This window comes from Lepidochelys kempii, chromosome 7, assembly GCF_965140285.1.
Source record: "Lepidochelys kempii isolate rLepKem1 chromosome 7, rLepKem1.hap1, whole genome shotgun sequence".
Classification (NCBI taxonomy): domain Eukaryota; kingdom Metazoa; phylum Chordata; order Testudines; family Cheloniidae; genus Lepidochelys; species Lepidochelys kempii.
Window position 1 is genome coordinate 84,927,789 of NC_136386.1, and position 18,118 is coordinate 84,945,906.

The 18,118-nt window shown below is 45.5% G+C and overlaps 1 protein-coding gene across 4 annotated transcripts in view; it reads left to right on the forward strand.

Moving 5' to 3' along the window:
- The window catches only part of LRRC20 (leucine rich repeat containing 20), a 152,233-nt gene that overhangs the window by 96,266 nt on the left and 37,849 nt on the right, over positions 1–18,118 (forward strand). For all 4 annotated transcript variants that reach the window (XM_073353591.2, XM_073353592.2, XM_073353596.2 and 1 more), the window contains one exon: positions 15,949–16,116. In XM_073353591.2, the coding sequence (XP_073209692.2) occupies positions 15,949–16,116 (168 nt within the window). The remainder of the gene's footprint in view (positions 1–15,948; positions 16,117–18,118) is intronic.

Below are 18,118 nucleotides of genomic sequence, written 5' to 3' on the forward strand. Positions count from 1 at the left end.
TGGGGGATGAGGGTGTGGGGGGATCTGGATGCACAGGGGCTTGTTGGGGGTGTTCTGGGTGCAACAGTAATTGGACTCTGCAGGGGGGACCAGGTGAAGGTGGTTGGGGCTCAGCAGTGGGATGTCTGGGAGTGGGAGGAATAGAGCTTGGCGGGGGTATGGGTGTGGTGGGGCTCAGTGGAGGGTCCAGATGCAGCTGGTTGGGGCTTGGTGGGGTAGGGTTGTGGATGGCTTGTCGGGGTGGTCCAGGTGCAGGGGGAGTGGGGCTCATTGGGGGAGGGGAGTTTCTGAGTGTGGTGGTGTGAAGCTTGGCAGGAGGGTCTGGGTATGAGGGGGTCTGGATACACAGTGGTTGGGAGGATGGGGGAGCAGCTCCCTCTACAGGGATCTCACCCCCTGCAGCTGAGGAGTGATGGGTGCAGGAAGCAGGGGGGAGGGGAGAGTTTGCAGAGCTTCCTTCAGCTGGGGGAGAAATCTGGGAGTGGGTATGACCCAGCCCCTGATGCTGTGCAAGGGAAGAGGAAGTTCCATCCTTCCCTGCCCAGCCAAGACTAGCAGCTGAGCCCAGTGCAGGATAGGAGTCAGCTGGGTCTTAGAATCATAGAATATCAGGGTTGGAAGGGACCTCAGGAGGTCATCTAGTCCAACCCCCTGCTCAAAGCAGGACCAATCCCCAATTAAATCATCCCAGCCAGGGCTTTGTCAAGCCTGACCTTAAAAACTTCTAAGGAAGGAGATTCTACCACCTCCCTAGGTAATGCATTCCAGTGTTTCACCACCCTTCTAGTGAAAAAGTTTTTCCTAATATCCAACCTAAACCTCCCACACTGCAACTTGAGACCATTACTCCTTGTCCTATCATCTTCTACCACTGAGAATAGTCTAGAACCATCCTCTTTGGAACCACCTCTCAGGTAGTTGGAAGCAGCTATCAAATCCCCCCTCATTCTTCTCTTCTGCAGACTAAACAATCCCAGTTCCCTCAGCCTCTCCTCATAAGTCACGTGTTCCAGTCCCCTAATCATTTTTGTTGCCCTCCGCTGGACGTTTTCCAATTTTTCCACATCCTTCTTGTAGTGTGGGGCCCAAAACTGGACACAGTACTCCAGATGAGGCCTCACCAATGTCGAATAGAGGGGAACGATCACGTCCCTCGATCTGCTGGCTATGCCCCTACTTATACATCCCAAAATGCCATTGACCTTCTTGGCAACAAGGGCACACTGTTGACTCATATCCAGCTTCTCATCCACTGTCATCCCTAGGTCCTTTTCCGCAGAACTGCTGCCTAGCCATTCGGTCCCTAGTCTGTAGCGGTACATTGGATTCTTCTGTCCTAAGCGCAGGACCCTGCACTTATCCTTGTTGAACCTCATCAGATTTCTTTTGGCCCAATCCTCCAATTTGCCTAGGTCCCTCTGTATCCTATCCCTACCTGCCACCGTATCTACCACTCCTCCTAGTTTAGTATCATCCGCAAATTTGCTGAGAGTGCAATCCACACCATCCTCCAGATCATTTATGAAGATATTGAACAAAACCTGCCCCAAGCCCGACCCTTGGGGCACTCCACTTGATACCGGCTGCCATTTAGACATGGAGCCATTGATCACTACCCATTGAGCCCGAATCTTCCCCAGTTCTGCCTCCTGCCTCACAGTTATTTACCTCTCTGCTGTCTGCCCTGGGCCCCTGAAACATACTGCTGGGGAGGGTTGCATGACCACTCTTGTGGTTTCCCTTTCAGAAAGTCATTTTTCTGTGGGGAAGCAAAGAAATCTGCAGGGGACATAAATTCTGCACATGCACAGTGGTGCAGAATTCCCCCAGGAGTAATTTACTTTCAAATGCTCTGTGCTAATGGCAGGTGAGACACTTAGCCCAGGTCTGCCCCAAGAGATGCTTTATTTATTCTTTCCTTCCTGAGTAAACCACAAAGGAAACATTCTTCAAAACGATAATTCATATATTAGGAACTAACCATGATTATGAGGACTAAAAGATCTGGCCTTTAGTGAAATCCTTGTCCTCACAGCAAAATTGTATCATGTTAGAACAAATGTGAGGAGTCAAGTTAGTGAACGAAATGTTGACTGTTACTTCATGGTCAGTGTAAGCTGGGGAGGAAATTCCTACTTTGCCTTGCATCAGCCTGGTTTTCCTGTAAGCGACTGTTACAGTGGGCCATATTCTTATGGTGCCCCTGTTGGGCTTTGCAGCTGTGTAGAATAAAAACCAGTCAGATTGCTCAGCTTTTTTTTGTTGTCTCATTTGCACAGTTCAGTCTGTTGCAAATAAAGATCTAATATAAGAATGTGAGAACCTGAAACAAAGGTTATATACTCCTTGACCCTTATTGTTGAGTGCTAGAGTGAGAGTGAGAATGATGTGGTGCACTGATCTTGTGCTAGCACCTCTGCACAGGGGTCAGTTTCAGCCTATAGGGCTTGTCACGAAATGTGGGGGAGTCTGGGCCCTGCACCCCTCTTCCTGGGATTCACTGTGACTCTCAGCCAGTCAGTAAAACGGAAAGTTTATTGGACAATAGCAACACAGTCTAAAACAGAGCTTATGGGCACAACCAGGACCCCTCAGTCAAGTCCTTCTGGTGGGCAGGGAGCTTCTACCCCAGCCTTGGGGTTCCCTGCGTTAGACCACCCAGCCTGAAACTGAAACTCTCTCCTACCCCTCCTCCTCTGGGCTTTGTCCCTTTCCCCAGCCAGGAAGTCACCTGATTCCTTTGTTCTCCAACCCTTTAGCTCTCACCTGGCAGTGGGGAAGGGCCAGGCCATCAGTTGCCAGGAAACAGGGTGTTGGCCATTCTCTGTGTCCAGACCTCTAGGACACCTGCCCTCTAGGGCTCTGCAATGATAATACACCCTTATCCCACCACCTAGATACTTAAGAACTGAATAGGGGAAACTGAGGCACCCCCACACTATTCAGAGAAAACATTAAGAACAGTCCCACTTCGTCACAGGGCTAAAATCCAGTCAGCTTCAAAACTACCTCATTAAGCATCCACATAAATGGAACCTTCATTATGTCAGATAAGGAAACTTGAGAGATGCATCAGCGTGACATTAGATGATCTCTTCCTCTTGAAACCAATTGTACTGTCTCCTCAATTATCCCAGTCCCTAACAGTACTGGGACCACTGGGTCAGACTTAGGATACAAGTTCTGAGCCTTTGCAAGTCAGTGCATTGCACGAATTTGACTAGTTCCTAAATCCAAATTCTGAGCTTGATACCCCATTTTAACTATTTAAAGAGTCTGTCCATCGTATGGTGATAATCTACCTAGTGTCTGTTAACAAGGAGGAAGAGAGATTCTCAAGCATCACATTTTCCATTCCAATCATCAATTAGTTTGTGGTTTGGGAGATCAGGGCTACAATTACATGATGAGAGACAGAGAGCTAGTCAAGGGCATTCTATATGAATATATGATAAAGAATTTAAGACCCCAATTCAACTCCCATTGAAGTCAAGAGGAGTCTTTCCATTGACTTTAAAGGGATCTGGATCAGGCCCTATATCTGCTTGGCATGAAGTGAACTGATTACAATAATATTGAAATATCCTGCCAGGGCCAGAGAGAGAAAAGGAGTGGGAATGATGCTATAGCCCAGTGGTTAGGACATCCCTTTTGCGGCAGGAGACCAGGGTATAGTCCCCCTGCTCCAACAATTCCTGCTTTATCCATAGGGGAAAGGCTTCAAAAGGAGAGAGTGAGGGAGCCCCACATCAGACTATCCCATAGGTCAGTGGTTAGCACACTTTCCAGAGAAGTAACAGATACTTGGGTGAGAGATGCAATTTTTCATTACTTAATGCTGAATTATGACAGCAATGCGTCTACAACGCCTGTGTTTATTACCTCCTGTATAGCTTTTCCCACTGAGAGCTTTCTTTCAGAATATTCTTCCATCGCCAGTTTAAAATCACAGCCTCCTGCCACAGTTACTTGCTTCAATTCTTCCTGCTGTTTTTGCCTCTGTTACTGTTCTAATGGACTCCTTGATGATTATTCACTGTAAAGGCAGCTGCCAGGTAGTGGGATATAGATGTTGTAAAGCCCATAAAGCACAGATATGATTAAATCAAGTTTTCATCACTGCAAAGCACGGGTTATCCTTTAAAAGATGTGAAGATTATTGTAGACAAATGCTTATTTCCTTTGTTTTTCCAAAGGGCTCACAAAGGAGAGATCAAACTAGGGAAAGGTCTATTTTGAAGTTTCGAACATTGTGACTAACTTTTCAGCACATCTTAGAGCTACAGTGTCTAGATAGAGCTCCTTCCCCATTGGTATGTCCCGCAACAGAAATGTGTCAGCTGCTAGGTGGTGCAAAATGGCCTCATGCCTCTTAGAAAATACTTTCATACAGAGGGCTTGGGACAGAGCCACTGCAGGAGTTTCCAATGTAGAAAGCACTCCTGGGAGTAGTATTATGCCCTACCTACTGCAAGACCTACAGGTGTCCTTGAAGTCAGGGTGCAGATTAGAGCAGATTTCAGGATTGCCCTCATCTGCACTGGGGACCAATCTGGCAGCCCCACAATTGGAGAGATGCATGTTTCCCCTCCCCTCAGGGCATGTACAGAGATTAACTCCTTCCTCTCTGATTGATCAGTTTGTGAGGTCCATAGAATGGTTGAGAGCACACAAAGCCCAATCCTGCAGGCACCGCCCCCACAGCTCCCATTGGCCACAGTACCCAGCCAATGGGAGCTGCAGAGTCGGTGCATGGGGCTGGAGCCTGTCCCCTTCCTCTTCCCCCCCCCCCCCCCCGGACCACAGGAACATGCTGGCTGCTTCCGGAAGCGGTGCGGGGCCAGGGCTGGCACGGGGCCTGCCATAGCCCTGCTGCGCTGCCAGACTTTTAGCGGCCTAAAATCTCCCGGTTTGGCTTCAGTAGCCTCCAGAAGATAGAGCTTGATTCCCTGGCGACTACCATCATTAGAAAGAGGTTTGCTGGAGTGAGATTTGGTTGGCAGCCTTGAACATCTGATAATATAGGCCATGGATCCTGCAAAGAGTAACTTTAACTCAATCCCACTGAGTTCAATGGGTGTGTTTTCAAGCATAACCTTATTCACATGTGCAGCTTCTTTCAGTAGGAAGCCCTAATTGTCCATGGTCAATGGCTAGGGGTTCTGTGGGACCAGACTTTTGGAATCAATTTGAAGATAAGTAAACAATGTAAACAGAATGTCCTTATGCAAATAAAAGCAAGTCATATGTGATGATTTGTTTTTGTTATTCTGTTTAAGCTTCAGAATAGTTAGCTGGTGCATGTGGAAATAGAAAAGTAGCATTAATTCATGGTGTATATTTAATTTATAAGACTAAAGCCACTTTCACAAACATAGAATGCTGATTAGCGCTACTGCTTGCAAAATAACTTGTGTTTCATTTTGAAGACACATGAAAAGATTCACAGCAGAAATGTATAAACAAACCATAAAGAGATAGGCAAGATAGTCATTTGTAAAAGTGGAACTTGCATTAATAATAAATTAAATAAATGCATACATGTATTACATACAAATGAAAATAGAATCTGTGTTCTACAGGGAAGCCTATTGATGGGTACAATGTGCAACTTCACTGTCCCTGCTGCTTTTGCAGTGTTTGACCTGAAGTGTCCTTTGCACTATGCTGCTGGCACAAAGGCAATGAACATAAAGCTGCCCTATTAGTCTAGTACTTAAGATTGTTCACATCACTGCATATTCCTCTATGAAATAGGTACCTCTTTCAGTAGAAACAACAGAATTCCATAATCTTGCAGTTAAATGGTTTACAGGTGTCAACGTGCTAAGTATCGACACAAATTAATCAAAACAACAGTTTCTAATATTAAACAAAACAGTAATTAAGCCTATAAAGCAATATGCACATACTCTCTCCTGTCACATAATCACTAGGGCTCCATGTTCTAGTGGTGCAAAAATAGGACAACTTCTAATTACTGGAAATCAGCTCAAGCTAAAAGAATGGGGAGAACGGTCATCTGATCCTGATGACTAGTTTACTGTGTACTGTATTGCATTTCATATATTCCCATGTGATAATTTTTATTTGGAAAGGGCCTTTCTGTTTACCAGTTGGAAGTGAATCTCTATGCTTGGTCTTTCAAATTATAAATCCAGCTTTCAGAACTCTGTAGCAGAGCATGTTCTGCTCCTGCCTTCTTTCACCACAGAAACTTGCTCAGACTCCACTGGTTGGATAGCTACACCATGCTGTTGATTTATATTTCCTCCACCGACACCTCCATGGTTTTGTGCAGCAATACCATTTACAAGGTCCCTTGTATGCCCAGTCTCCAAGAACAGAGACTCCCTTTCCTGAAGCTCTTACTGACTACATTTATTGAGCTACATTGTGTTTTGTGCTGTTGTATTGGACTTGGGATTTAGGACTTTTTATCAGACTCAAATTCCCAGGACACGTATTCCCTTACAGACAAAGGCAAACCTTAGAATTTCTGTGTCCTGGGGGCTACATCTCTTCTGAATTTTACATTATGCATAAATGCAATTGTTGCTCCTAGGGGAATTCTGTGCTAAAAATTAAAAATTCTCCTTTTTCCTCCAACCCCACTCTTCAATCTACTGCATGAGCAGCTCTGCTGTGTTGGATATAAGTAGTCTGCTTTACAGGGACACTGAACATATGGGTGAAATCCTGGTCTTACTGAAGTCAGTAACAAAACTCCCTTTGACTTCAACAGAGTCAGAATTTCATCTATAGGGAGCAAGTGTAATGTTCTGATATCTGCTTCAAGACAAGCCTTGTCACTTTTATTTAGTTAGTTTTACACTATTTCTAAAAGCAGTGTCTAATAATGAATTCCTGAAGCATCACATCAGAGAGAGAGAGCAGTTCTTCAAAATACATTAGCTTTTTGAGATTTCAGAGGGCTTCTCATTAGTTGGAGTATTAAATGAAAATCCAGGTCTCTCTGTGAATTATGTATTTAAAGGCCAAGGTTTTGCTCTAGAAGTGAGGTTTTTAGAGATGAAAAACAATAATGAGGGTCCCCTAGCTGAGCCCCTAATAACTATCTATCAGGCATTAATTGCTTTTTTCTATCCATTCCGCTAGTGCCCAAAAAAGTGGTAATTTAATGAAGAGAAAATGTAAGTTCCATGTAGGTGATATCAATTTTTTCAAAATTCTTCTGGCATCACTCAGGTAACTCACCTTGCACATGGTTAATTCAGTGCTCCTGAGGTTCAAACAAGTAAGACACATTAAAATATCAGTATTCAAATAGGAGACAGGGGCTGCTTTTGGATGCTGTTGGGCAAAAGAAATGATATTTTTGCCCCTCCCCAGCAAGAGGCTGGAAGAGATTCTGCATACTATGAGCCAGATCCTGAAGTCTGGTCTTTGTGTAACCAGTGTAGCTCAGGAGTGGGCTGTACTAATGTACTTTAAAATCACATTTGCGGTCCCCTGATCCTAGGGCCCTTGAACACTGGTCCCCCTCCCCTTCCCAACTTATGCCAAATTCTAAGAGCCCAGGCATCTAGGAATCACTGAGGTACAGGCACATCTCAGCCATGTCCTTTGCCCCGGTCATGCCCAGCATTGGAAGGCAGCAAATGATAGGCTGGGGAAACTGGCAGAGAACACTTTAGGCAAGTTTAATCAGCTTTAAAAGTTAAATAAACAATATGGATGGGTGATATGCCCTATACCTAACCCATACGCTTCAGTCTGTTCAACTCAACATAGCTTTGCTGTACAAATATAGGAACCTGAGTAATGAGATTGGAGTTGAACTGAGTTCTTGGGGAACTGAGTGAAAGAGAGATCGGGGAAACCCCAACACAGAGAGGCCAAGAACCTTGTTCCGTATGAGAGAGTTTGTATATGTGTCTTTCACAGAAATGGTCGTGGGTTCTCACGGACCGGTTGTCCGGGTTCGTTGGCAAGATTGAAAATACAGTGGGGAAGGATTCAATCACCTTCTGCATTTGGGCCTTCTGCTCTGGTTGAAGCTCTTCTCCCATTGGTACAGCTCGGGATACTGGGGTCACTGGTACTTGCGGGCCTAATTCAGGTGGATAGGGTGTTATTAGGAGTCCTTCCTGGTCTCTCCAGGCTTTCAAATGGTTAGTGGTTTATACTTGCATTTCCTCCTTCTTCCCAGGCTGTCAGACTTTGTAGTCAGTAAGTCCCACTTTTCTTACCACCTCAAATGGTCCCTGCCACTGGGCCAGTAATTTTGACTCTGAACCATCGCACAAATAGCAGTACCTGTCCCTTTGTTATAGGCCTTTTCTTGGTTTTGTTGGGCTTTCAATATGTTGTTGTTGTTTTTTGCAAGGTCCTCTTAAATCTTTCTCGTAACTGGAGTATGTATTGCGCCATATTTATTGTCTCTGGTCCTTCTTCCGCCCATGCTTCTTGGGGGAAGTCTCAAATCTCCTGAGGCTGTCTCCCATGTAACAGTTTGAATGAGGAGAATTCTGTGGATGCCTGCAGAACCTCTCTGACACCAAAGCTGGATATGAGTCAACAGTGTGCCCTTGTTGCCAAGAAGGCTAACGGCATTTTGGGCTGTATAAGTAGGAGCATTGCTAGCAGATTGAGGGACGTGATCATTCCCTGCTATTCGGCATTGGTGAGGCCTCATCTGGAATACTGTGTTCAGTTTTGGGTCGCTGTCAAGGTTCCTTCCCCACTCTGAACTCTAGGGTACAGATGTGGGGACCTGCATGAAAGACCCCCTAAGCTTATTCTTACCAGCTTAGGTTAAAAACTTCCCCAAGGTACAAACTTGTCCTTGAACAGTATGCTGCCACCACCAAGCATTTTAAACAAAGAAGAGGGAAAGAGACCACTTGGAGAGGTCTTCCCCCAAAATATCCCCCCCAAGCCCTACACCCCCTTTCCTGGGGAAGGCTTGATAATAATCCTCACCAGTTGGTACAGGTGAACACAGACCCAAACCCTTGGATCTTAAGAACAATGAAAAATCAATCAGGTTTTTAAAAGAATAATTTTAATTAAAGAAAAGGTAAAAGAACCACCTCTGTAAAATCAGGATGGTAAATAGCTTACAGGGTAATCAGATTCAAAACATAGAGAATCCCTCTAGGCAAAACCTTAAGTTACAAAAAGACACAAAAGCAGGAATATACGTTCCATTCAGCACAGCTTATTTTACCAGCCATTAAACAAAAGAAAATCTAATGCATTTTCTAGCTAGATTACTTACTAACTTAACAGGAGTTGGAAGGCTTGCATTTCTGATCTGCTCCCGGCAAAAGCATCGCACAGACAGACAGAACCCTTTGTAACGCCCCCCTCTCCAAATTTGAAAGTATCTTGTCCCCTCATTGGTCATTTTGGGTCAGGTGCCAGCAAGGTTACCTTAGCTTCTTAATTCTTTACAGGTGAAAGAGTTTTGCCTCTGGCCAGGAGGGATTTTATAGCACTGTATTCAGAAAGGTGGTTACCCTTCCCTTTATATTTGTGACAGCCCCACACTACAAGAAGGATGTGGAAAAATTGGAAAGAGTCCAGCAGAGGGCAACAAAAATGATTAGCAGGCTGGAGCACATGACTTATGAGGAGAGGCTGAGGGCACTGGGATTATTTAGTCTGCAGAAGAGAAGAATGAGGGGGGATTTGATAGCTGCTTTCAACTACCTGAAAGAGGGTTCCAAAGAGGATGGATCTAGACTGTTCTTTGTGGTGGCAGATGACAGAACAAGGAGCAATGGTCTCAAGTTGCAGTGTGGGAGGTTTAGGTTGGATATTAGGAAAAAAAGTTTCACTAGGATGGTGGTGAAGCACTGGAATGAGTTACCTAGGGAGGTGGTGGAATCTCCTTCCTTAGAGGTTTTTAAGGTCAGGCTTGACAAAGCCCTGGCTGGGATGATTTAGTTGGGGATTGGTCCTGCTTTGAGTAGGGGGTTGGACTAGATGACCTCCTGAGGTCCCTTCCAACCCTGATATTCTACGATTCTATGAAATAGCAGTGATGGGAGCAACTGGTGCCAGTGACAAGGATCTGATTATACAAATTTTTTCATAATCTCTTTCAGCATCCGATTGAACCATTCAACTCATCCATCCATCTGGGGGAGGAGGGGAAAACAGGTGTTCTTAGAGTCTTAACCTTTAACAGAGCACACAGCTCTTTCATCAAACACGACACAAAATTAGTTCCCATATTGGTTAGGATCTCTTTCCGTATCCTGGTCAGGTCAACAGCTTCATAAGTTGGTCCATGATGCTTGCTACATTCATAGAGAGGAGGGGGATGGCTTTGGGCTATTGAGTTGTGTAGTCCAGGACCACCTGGATATGCTGATACCCTGTTATGTTTTTCCTCCAGCAGCCCCACTAGGTCCATCCCTATTCTTTCAAAAGGTACCCCCACTATAGGAAGCAGGTTGAGGGGAGTTTTTGGGGTCCTCTTGGGTCCTGCCAATTGACACTCGGGGTATGACATGCAGTAGTCCTTGACCTTTATGTGCACTTCTGGCCAATAGAACCTATTAATAACCCCAAGTGCCCCCTGCATGGGATTAAGTGGGTGAGCCGTAATACTTCTCTTTGATATATTCTTGGTACAAGGAACTGTATTTTTGTCTCGTTAGTTCAGTGGTCCCTCTCCAGGCAATATAACTGTTCCCCGCTAAGTTCAAAGTGGGGCCATTGCTTTAGCAGCTGAGGGTCCACTATACCATTGACTACTGCCACTTGATCATAAGCTTGTCTTAGTGTCTGGTCATCTCTCTGTTCCCTTATGAAATCTGCCTCTCTGATTAGGAGCTCTCCATCCAATCGGTGTGGGTTCTCATTAGTCTTTGGGGAAGGGGGAGGGCCTCTCACCTGGTGGGAGGTCCCTTTCGTGGGGTCCTCTGTTTCATCCAATCACACCAGTTCCTTTGGTCTCACGAGTTCTTGGGCCTCCAGGAGCAGGGTGGCCCCCCACAAGTAGGTGATTGCTCCACTCTTTTAGAATTTCTGTAAGTATTTCCAGTCCCTGCCCAGGATTACTGGATATCCAAGGGTAGAAACTAGTTTTACAAAGAGGTTTCCTGTATGTTTTCTTACCAAAAATCAGACTTGATGGGGTTGGGTCATAAATCTCCATGTACACACCAGAGAAAGACAATTTGTCCAGGGGAGCCCTCCTTGCTTACCAGCTGCTCTCTGATCAAAATCTGGCTGAACCCTAAGTCAACTACCCCAGGCTTCCCTACCCCCTTGACCTTCATTGGGGCCATTATTTTAGTTGGGCCCCATTTTTAGGCCCTAATGTCAGCTGTCTAGGATTGTCCATAGTCATATTCCATAAAGGAACAGTCGCAGCAGAAATGACCTTGTTGCCCACATGGAAAAATGGCTTTCCCCAGTGGTGGTGATGATTGGTTCATCACCAGGGGGAATTTGGTCTTCAGGGTTGACCCCTTCTGTGGGTTTAGATATTCTCTAGGTTTCCATTCCTGGTTGAGCCATGGTCCTGTGGCCTTGCTGTACTCTCTGGCCATTGGTAACTCTATGTTCAAGCTACAGATCCAGCCAGGCCTGCCTCCTTATCTAGTCCATGCCTTGGGGTGGGCTGGTCCCCTAATCCCAGCATAACTACTCCTCGGTGTCTAAGAAGGGGGTCTGGTTGCAACTATTTAATTGTCTGTTAAATTTACAACTTTGGCCAAAGTCTCAGATCAATGCCTCAACCCTGAGTCATTCCCCCCAGCTGGGAGGATCTGGGTAAACTGTTCTATTGCCAGCCACACCTGTATTCCAGCTCATGTCTCAGGTTGGAGTGAGCAGCAGCAGTGTTCCTTGAGTTTCTGGGCTACCACCTGGAGCTGGTCCCCTGGTGAATATTTCTCTCAGTGGGAATGACTACGTGTAATGGGATTCACTCACCACTGTGGTGCCTCCTGCTGGCTGTCTTGGGAATTAGCTCTGCTTGTTAGTGTGCCCTCTTCAGGTGGTCCCTCACTGCCATCATTCCTTCTCTAGGACCAACATCTCTCCAAGGACTGCAGCGTCCTCTTCAGCAACACAGCCCTCCATCCGTGCCACAAACTGTGCTCCCCGCTTCCGGAAGACCTGCAGTCCACTGTTCGGCCACTTCCCTTAGTGGCTACTGCAGCGAGTTTTCTGGCCACTTCCTTGTGGCCCCAGCATCCTCTTTGCCCTTGCCTCAGGTCCTCAGCCTGCAATCCCCAGCAACCAGCCAGGAGCTGTCTCCCGCTCCCCTGGTTCCTGCTAGCAGCACTGCTCTCGCCAAGCTGTTGGCAGTTCTCTCATCCCTCCAGAGACACAGTCCTTCCTCCGTAGGCTCCCAGCAGAGAACTGCCTTCCTCTGTCCTGCAGATCCCTCTTTGTATGGAGCTACTTGGCCCTGAGTGGCTGCTCCCTTCAGCCTTTCTCTTAATTAGCTGCCTCTGGCGCAGCCTCCCTAGGGCTGCTTTTAACCCCTTTTCTGCCAGTGAGGGGCAGCTGCTGCATCACACTGCGACACATTTCAGATGCAAAGTCCAGATGAGCGTAGTCTTGCCCATTGCCTAGGTCTAGTCCCCTACATGCAGGCTGGGATGTCCCGGTCAAGTATGAGGCCAGCAGAATGGCCCAGTGTTCCGGCGGCCAGTGGGCTGCTCTTGCCACTTGTTCAAACATAACCAAAAATGCCGCAGAATCATCTTCCAGTTCCATCTTTGTAAGCTTTACCAACATCCTAGTAGTTGGGATTGGATTAGGGGCTCCTGCAGGAGGATCTGCCGCTCCCTTTTGGGTCTATGAGCATCAGCACCTGCTGAAGAAGATGCTACTGCTGTTCTTGTTGTGACGCTACCAGCTCTCGAGCGAGCTGCTGCTTTCGCTGTTGCTGTATTGCTTGTTACTGCTGCTGGGCGCTCACCTGCAGCAACAGCTTGTGTTGCTGCTATACCCTGTTGCTGCAGGTTATCAGTTACCCACTTCAACAATGTCTCCATTTCCGTCTTTGTGTTTCCTCTGTCTGACTGATAAGGAAAGCTTTTTTGTTTTGTTTTTTTCTCTCCCTCCCTTTAACAGAGCTGGAACGAGCCTGCCCATGTTCTCCACCAGTCATCAACAGGAACACTCAGCACCAGTGCTGTCTAGTGGTCAGGCAGGGGTGTGTCCCCCTCCCTGATGTCCCCCTTTTCAGTTACAGTTCTGTCTTGTGGGGTCTGTCCCTTCTTTTGTGGCTCAGCCCCACTGGCTGGGTTACATATTCCAGTCCATCCTTGTTTGGGATATCCCAAAAGAAAGTCCAATCACAGAAAATTCTTATAGCACCCACAGAGCTTCAGGGCTTCCACCGGAGTTCAGGAACTTTGGGTCTGGCCCTTGAACAGTCAGGGTCTTCCCTAGCTGGATTCTCCACCCAGGTAAAGGCTCCTATTGTTGTCACGTCTTGTGGAGTTTTTAGGGGAGCCTGAGCCCATTCTTTCCACCAGGCTCTGATCCAGAGCCTAATGGTAGGCAGCTAAGTTCTGTACCTTGGGGTGCTAAGAAGCTGCCTACAAGTATCACTTCCTACCTAAGTCCCCTTTTCCCCCACAGGGTAAATTAAAGAATCACAAATAAACCTTCACAATCAATCACCAGTCTTTCCTTTGCAGGCTTTATCAAGTCTGTGTTGCAGGTTTCAGGCAATGAGAGCTCCTGGACTGTATTTCCCCAGAGCTCAGAGCAGAGGGTCTGTTCCCTTCCATTGCCTGCCTCCTCTCAGCAGCTCTGCTTCCCGTTTTAATCTCCACCTCCAGCTAGCGCAGGCTTTGAGGTTTGCAGGAGGGCAGGGCAAGGTGGGCCCAGAAGTGCTCCTTAACCCCTTGTTGTCCAGTGTGGGGTTTGTATCCCCATCACAGGCAGATGCTCAACATGGAAAATTTTAACCCAAGTAGTTAAAGTTTTTCAAGGTATAAGTAACTGAAGACAGGATCCTATAATGGAAAGTTTCAGGCACTGTGAATAATAGGCCGTGCTACCTGCACTACCTCTAATTCCCTTTAGGAAAGCACCATCAACATCGAACTAGTTTCTGTAATTTATTTAAATAATCTTTTACCACATTGCTCTGGCTGGCAAGGAGAATGAGGTGAGGAGCATTTTCATGCTGTCAAATGTACAAATATCTGATAAGTTTATCCATAATTCTGGATTTTCTGGGCACTAATTGTGGTTTCTAATAATTACCCAGTGTTCTAGTGAGGCACTTTGTCCTTAAATCACGGATATACGCTCTCATCTTTAACTGCAGCTTAATAACGTTCTTTTTTGAAAATTGTTGTCCCTGAGACACTCAGATCTTTCACAAAAAGAAAAGGAGTACTTGTGGCACCTTAGAGACTAACCAATTTATTTGAGCATGAGCTTTCGTGAGCTACAGCTCACTTCATCAGATGCATACCGTGGAAACTGCAACAGACTTTATATATACACAGAGAATTTGAAACAATACCTCCTCCCACCCCACTGTCCTGCTGTAATAGCTTATCTAAAGTGATCATCAGGTGGGCCATTTCCAGCACAAATCCAGGTTTTCTCACCCTCCACCCCCCACCCCCCACAAATTCACTCTCCTGCTGGTGATAGCCCATCCAAAGTGACAACTCTTTACACAATGTTCATGATAATCAAGTTGGGCTATTTCCTGCACAAATCCAGGTTTTCTCACATCCCCCCCACCCCCATACACACACAAACTCACTCTCCTGCTGGTAATAGCTCATCCAAACTGACCACTCTCCAAGTTTAAATCCAAGTTAAACCAGAACATCTGGGGGGGCGGGGGGTAGGAAAAAACAAGAGGAAACAGGTTACCTTGATGATCACTTTAGATAAGCTATTACCAGCAGGACAGTGGGGTGGGAGGAGGTATTGTTTCATATCTCTGTGTATATATAAAGTCTGCTGCAGTTTCCACGGTATGCATCCGATGAAGTGAGCTGTAGCTCACGAAAGCTCATGCTCAAATAAATTGGTTAGTCTCTAAGGTGCCACAAGTACTCCTTTTCTTTTTGCGAATACAGACTAACACGGCTGTTACTCTGAAACCTGTCAGATCTTTCAGAGCATTAGTCTCCTCTTAATGCACAGGAATTTATATGCTGTTCCATGTTGAAATTCTTATGCGGCTATAGAAAGATTTCTAGTTTGGAATCCGTTAGGGACTGATTCTGTTCCCTTTGTTTGCAATCAATATGTCTGACTCCACAAGTAACCCCACTGAAATCTGTGGCACTGCACATGAAATAAGGTACTGCTCACTGTGACACAGGGGTGGCAGACCTGGCCCCTTAATGAGAAGCCTAGCTGCAGTTGCTGACAAGATTTCAAAGGGCTAGATTGTGGCCAGCACCTACACAAAGTGGTGAAGTCAGGAGTAAGAGAACTCTCCTTTGCACAGCCCAGTCACCCACCAAGCAGAAGGGCTGCTCCCCTCTAGGAACTGTTGTTCCAAAAGAGTGTGGGAGAAATGAGGTGGTGATGTCAGAGTCATAGATAGCTCCGCTGGCTGGCTGTGCTGAGGAGAGTGTGCTGCATGCCTCAGAAGGGGAGTCTCAGATTATTTCCCCCATGCAAGAGGAGCACTCAGTGATGCAACCTACCTCTTTGAGCCATAATGCTCCCTTGTGCTTACCCTGGGGCAGTGCAGCTCTGTACCCCTCTCAATGTAAGGCTTTGGTTGGCTAAAAGCCACAATTTAGCCCAAAAGCATTTACTCCTACCATGGATTAGGCCACGTATATAACAGGCTAATAAAGGATGGATGTGGTTGTTTCTCATACAAAAATCTTGTTTTTCCTTCTCCCTTGTCACTAAGGAATCGCAGCAGAGGCAGCAATGTAGGATTTGGGGTTGTGGGTTTTTTTGTTTTCATGATGTCACTTTGTCTCTCCCCTGCCCCCATTCCCACCCAAACTGTAGAACTCAACCTGGAAGGGAATTATCTGCATCGCCTGCCTGAAGAGATGAGAACCCTGTTACATCTGAAGGTGATCAACCTGTCCAGGAACAAGTTTCGACACTTTCCTGAGCAGTTAACTACCTTGAAGGCTCTTGAAACCATCAACCTTGAAGAGAATGAGATTACAGGTAACCTAACAGGAGAGAGTGTGAAAATCAAGTGCCTTAACGTTAGATAACAATAGCCCAGATGACATCTCAAGGACAGAATTTTGTTTTGTAGTAGTTTTCCTCATGTTTTCTATTAAGGGAGTTTGAATCAGAACAGGATTTTGTTTCTTAAATAATTATCTGCTACCTATTCCAGCAGTTTGTCTGTCATCGAGTCACAGGTCTCATTTTGTTTCATCATAATCATCTCCAAAGCAACCAAATGTCATGCCACATACAGAGGATTATAGGCCAAATACAGACACATAAAAGCACATGCATCTCTTGAAATTAGAAATGGAGAAGCTGTCCCGGCCTATATTATGTTTGAGCTAGTTAAGGTCACTGACTCTATGCATAAGCAACAGAAGCAGATGAACGCTTAACAACAAAGATCTGGTTTACTGGCAGAAGACTTTGTGATAAATGACAAAAGTATCACTGCAACTCACAGCAACTCTTTTTAAAGTTGGACAATTCAACTGACTGGAATGGCATAACTTAGAGTTACCAGTTTAATACTTTTCTGTTTCATATTCGTTGTGTGTACCAGCACTTCTCAGTCTAAAGGCTTTCAGCATTAAAGAGTCCGCAGGAGGCCAAAATTTGACCTACTGTTTTTGTGTTCTTTGAAGCAGTGGTTCTCAACATTTTCCCTACTGCATGATCCCATGCTGCAACAGAAAAAACCATTGGGACCCCTTCTCCAGCTACAGGGAAAAGGAGGGTGTAGAAGGCAATGGAAACTACCGACGTTCAAGTTGCTTAAGAAACATCCTGTTTTTTTAAGTGTTAACGTAAGGGTGGTTGAACAAGCTGTTAAACTTATTAAAATAAATCACCTTACAACAGCTTTCACAGTCTGATTTACAGTGCCATCAAATGGCAGAGTAATTTTTTTCCTCAAACTGGCTATCCTGCTGGGAAATATTATTTCATGGCAGTCCTCGCATAACTCTTGTACATACATAATTCAGCCTAGAACATTTCTCTTTTCACTTAACAACCTTTTCTTTTTTTGCCAAATCCTTCTTTGTTTCACCTGCAGTTCTCACCTCCTTCCACAAGTGGCTCCACTGAGATATTTAGGTTTAGATTTTCAAAGCCACTTAAGGGACGAGGATAGCCAATTCCTAATTGGTATCCAAATCCCCTAGGCAGCTTTGAAAAACTTCATCTTAATGTCTTTCCTCCCTTTTTGCTTTTGTAACAGCGTTCTGAAGATTTCCCTATTTTCTGTCAGCCCTGAAATGGGGAGATAGGATTTTCTCCCTCACTGCCCCTTTTGACAAGGAGCAACTTTGATGAATTCTGGAGCAAGCCACTGCCAGCCCCGTCTGCTGGAGTGAAAGTTGCTATAACTTGAGGTCTATAAGGTAGAATAAAATGGGGAACCAATGGCTCTGTGAGCCCTCCAGAGAACGACTGGATTCCCTCTACAAAGTGTCTGGTGATGCTCTGCATTAAAGGACATTATGTAAGAGCAGATTCTGTTATATACAGTCTCTCTTACTCATCATGGCACATTAAACTTATATGGTAATAAATACTGAGCCATGATGGAGAAATAAAGAAATTAATTAACCAAGTAGACAAGGTGGGTGAGGTAATATCTTCTATTGGACCAATTTCTGCTGGTGAGAGAGACAAGCTTTCAAGCTTACAGAGAGTTCTTCTTCAGGTCAAATTAACTAGGTGACATTTGTAGCTGATTAAAAACTCTTGTAGCCCTCACAAGTAGTCCTGCACTCCACACTTCACCTATCCGAGAGCTATAACTTCAAGGATCTTCTGCTGAAGTAAATTACCCCAGTCATATGCTGCTAAATTAATCTGTGCCCTTTAAACATGCCAGACTTCATTTTCACATATGCACATTCTCCCAGCTTCAATGCCTTTTTGTGCTCAGTTGTGCTAAATGTTCTCCAATTACAATCTCTGCAGCCAAATAAGGAGAAGCATTAAGAAGCTCCAATTGTCC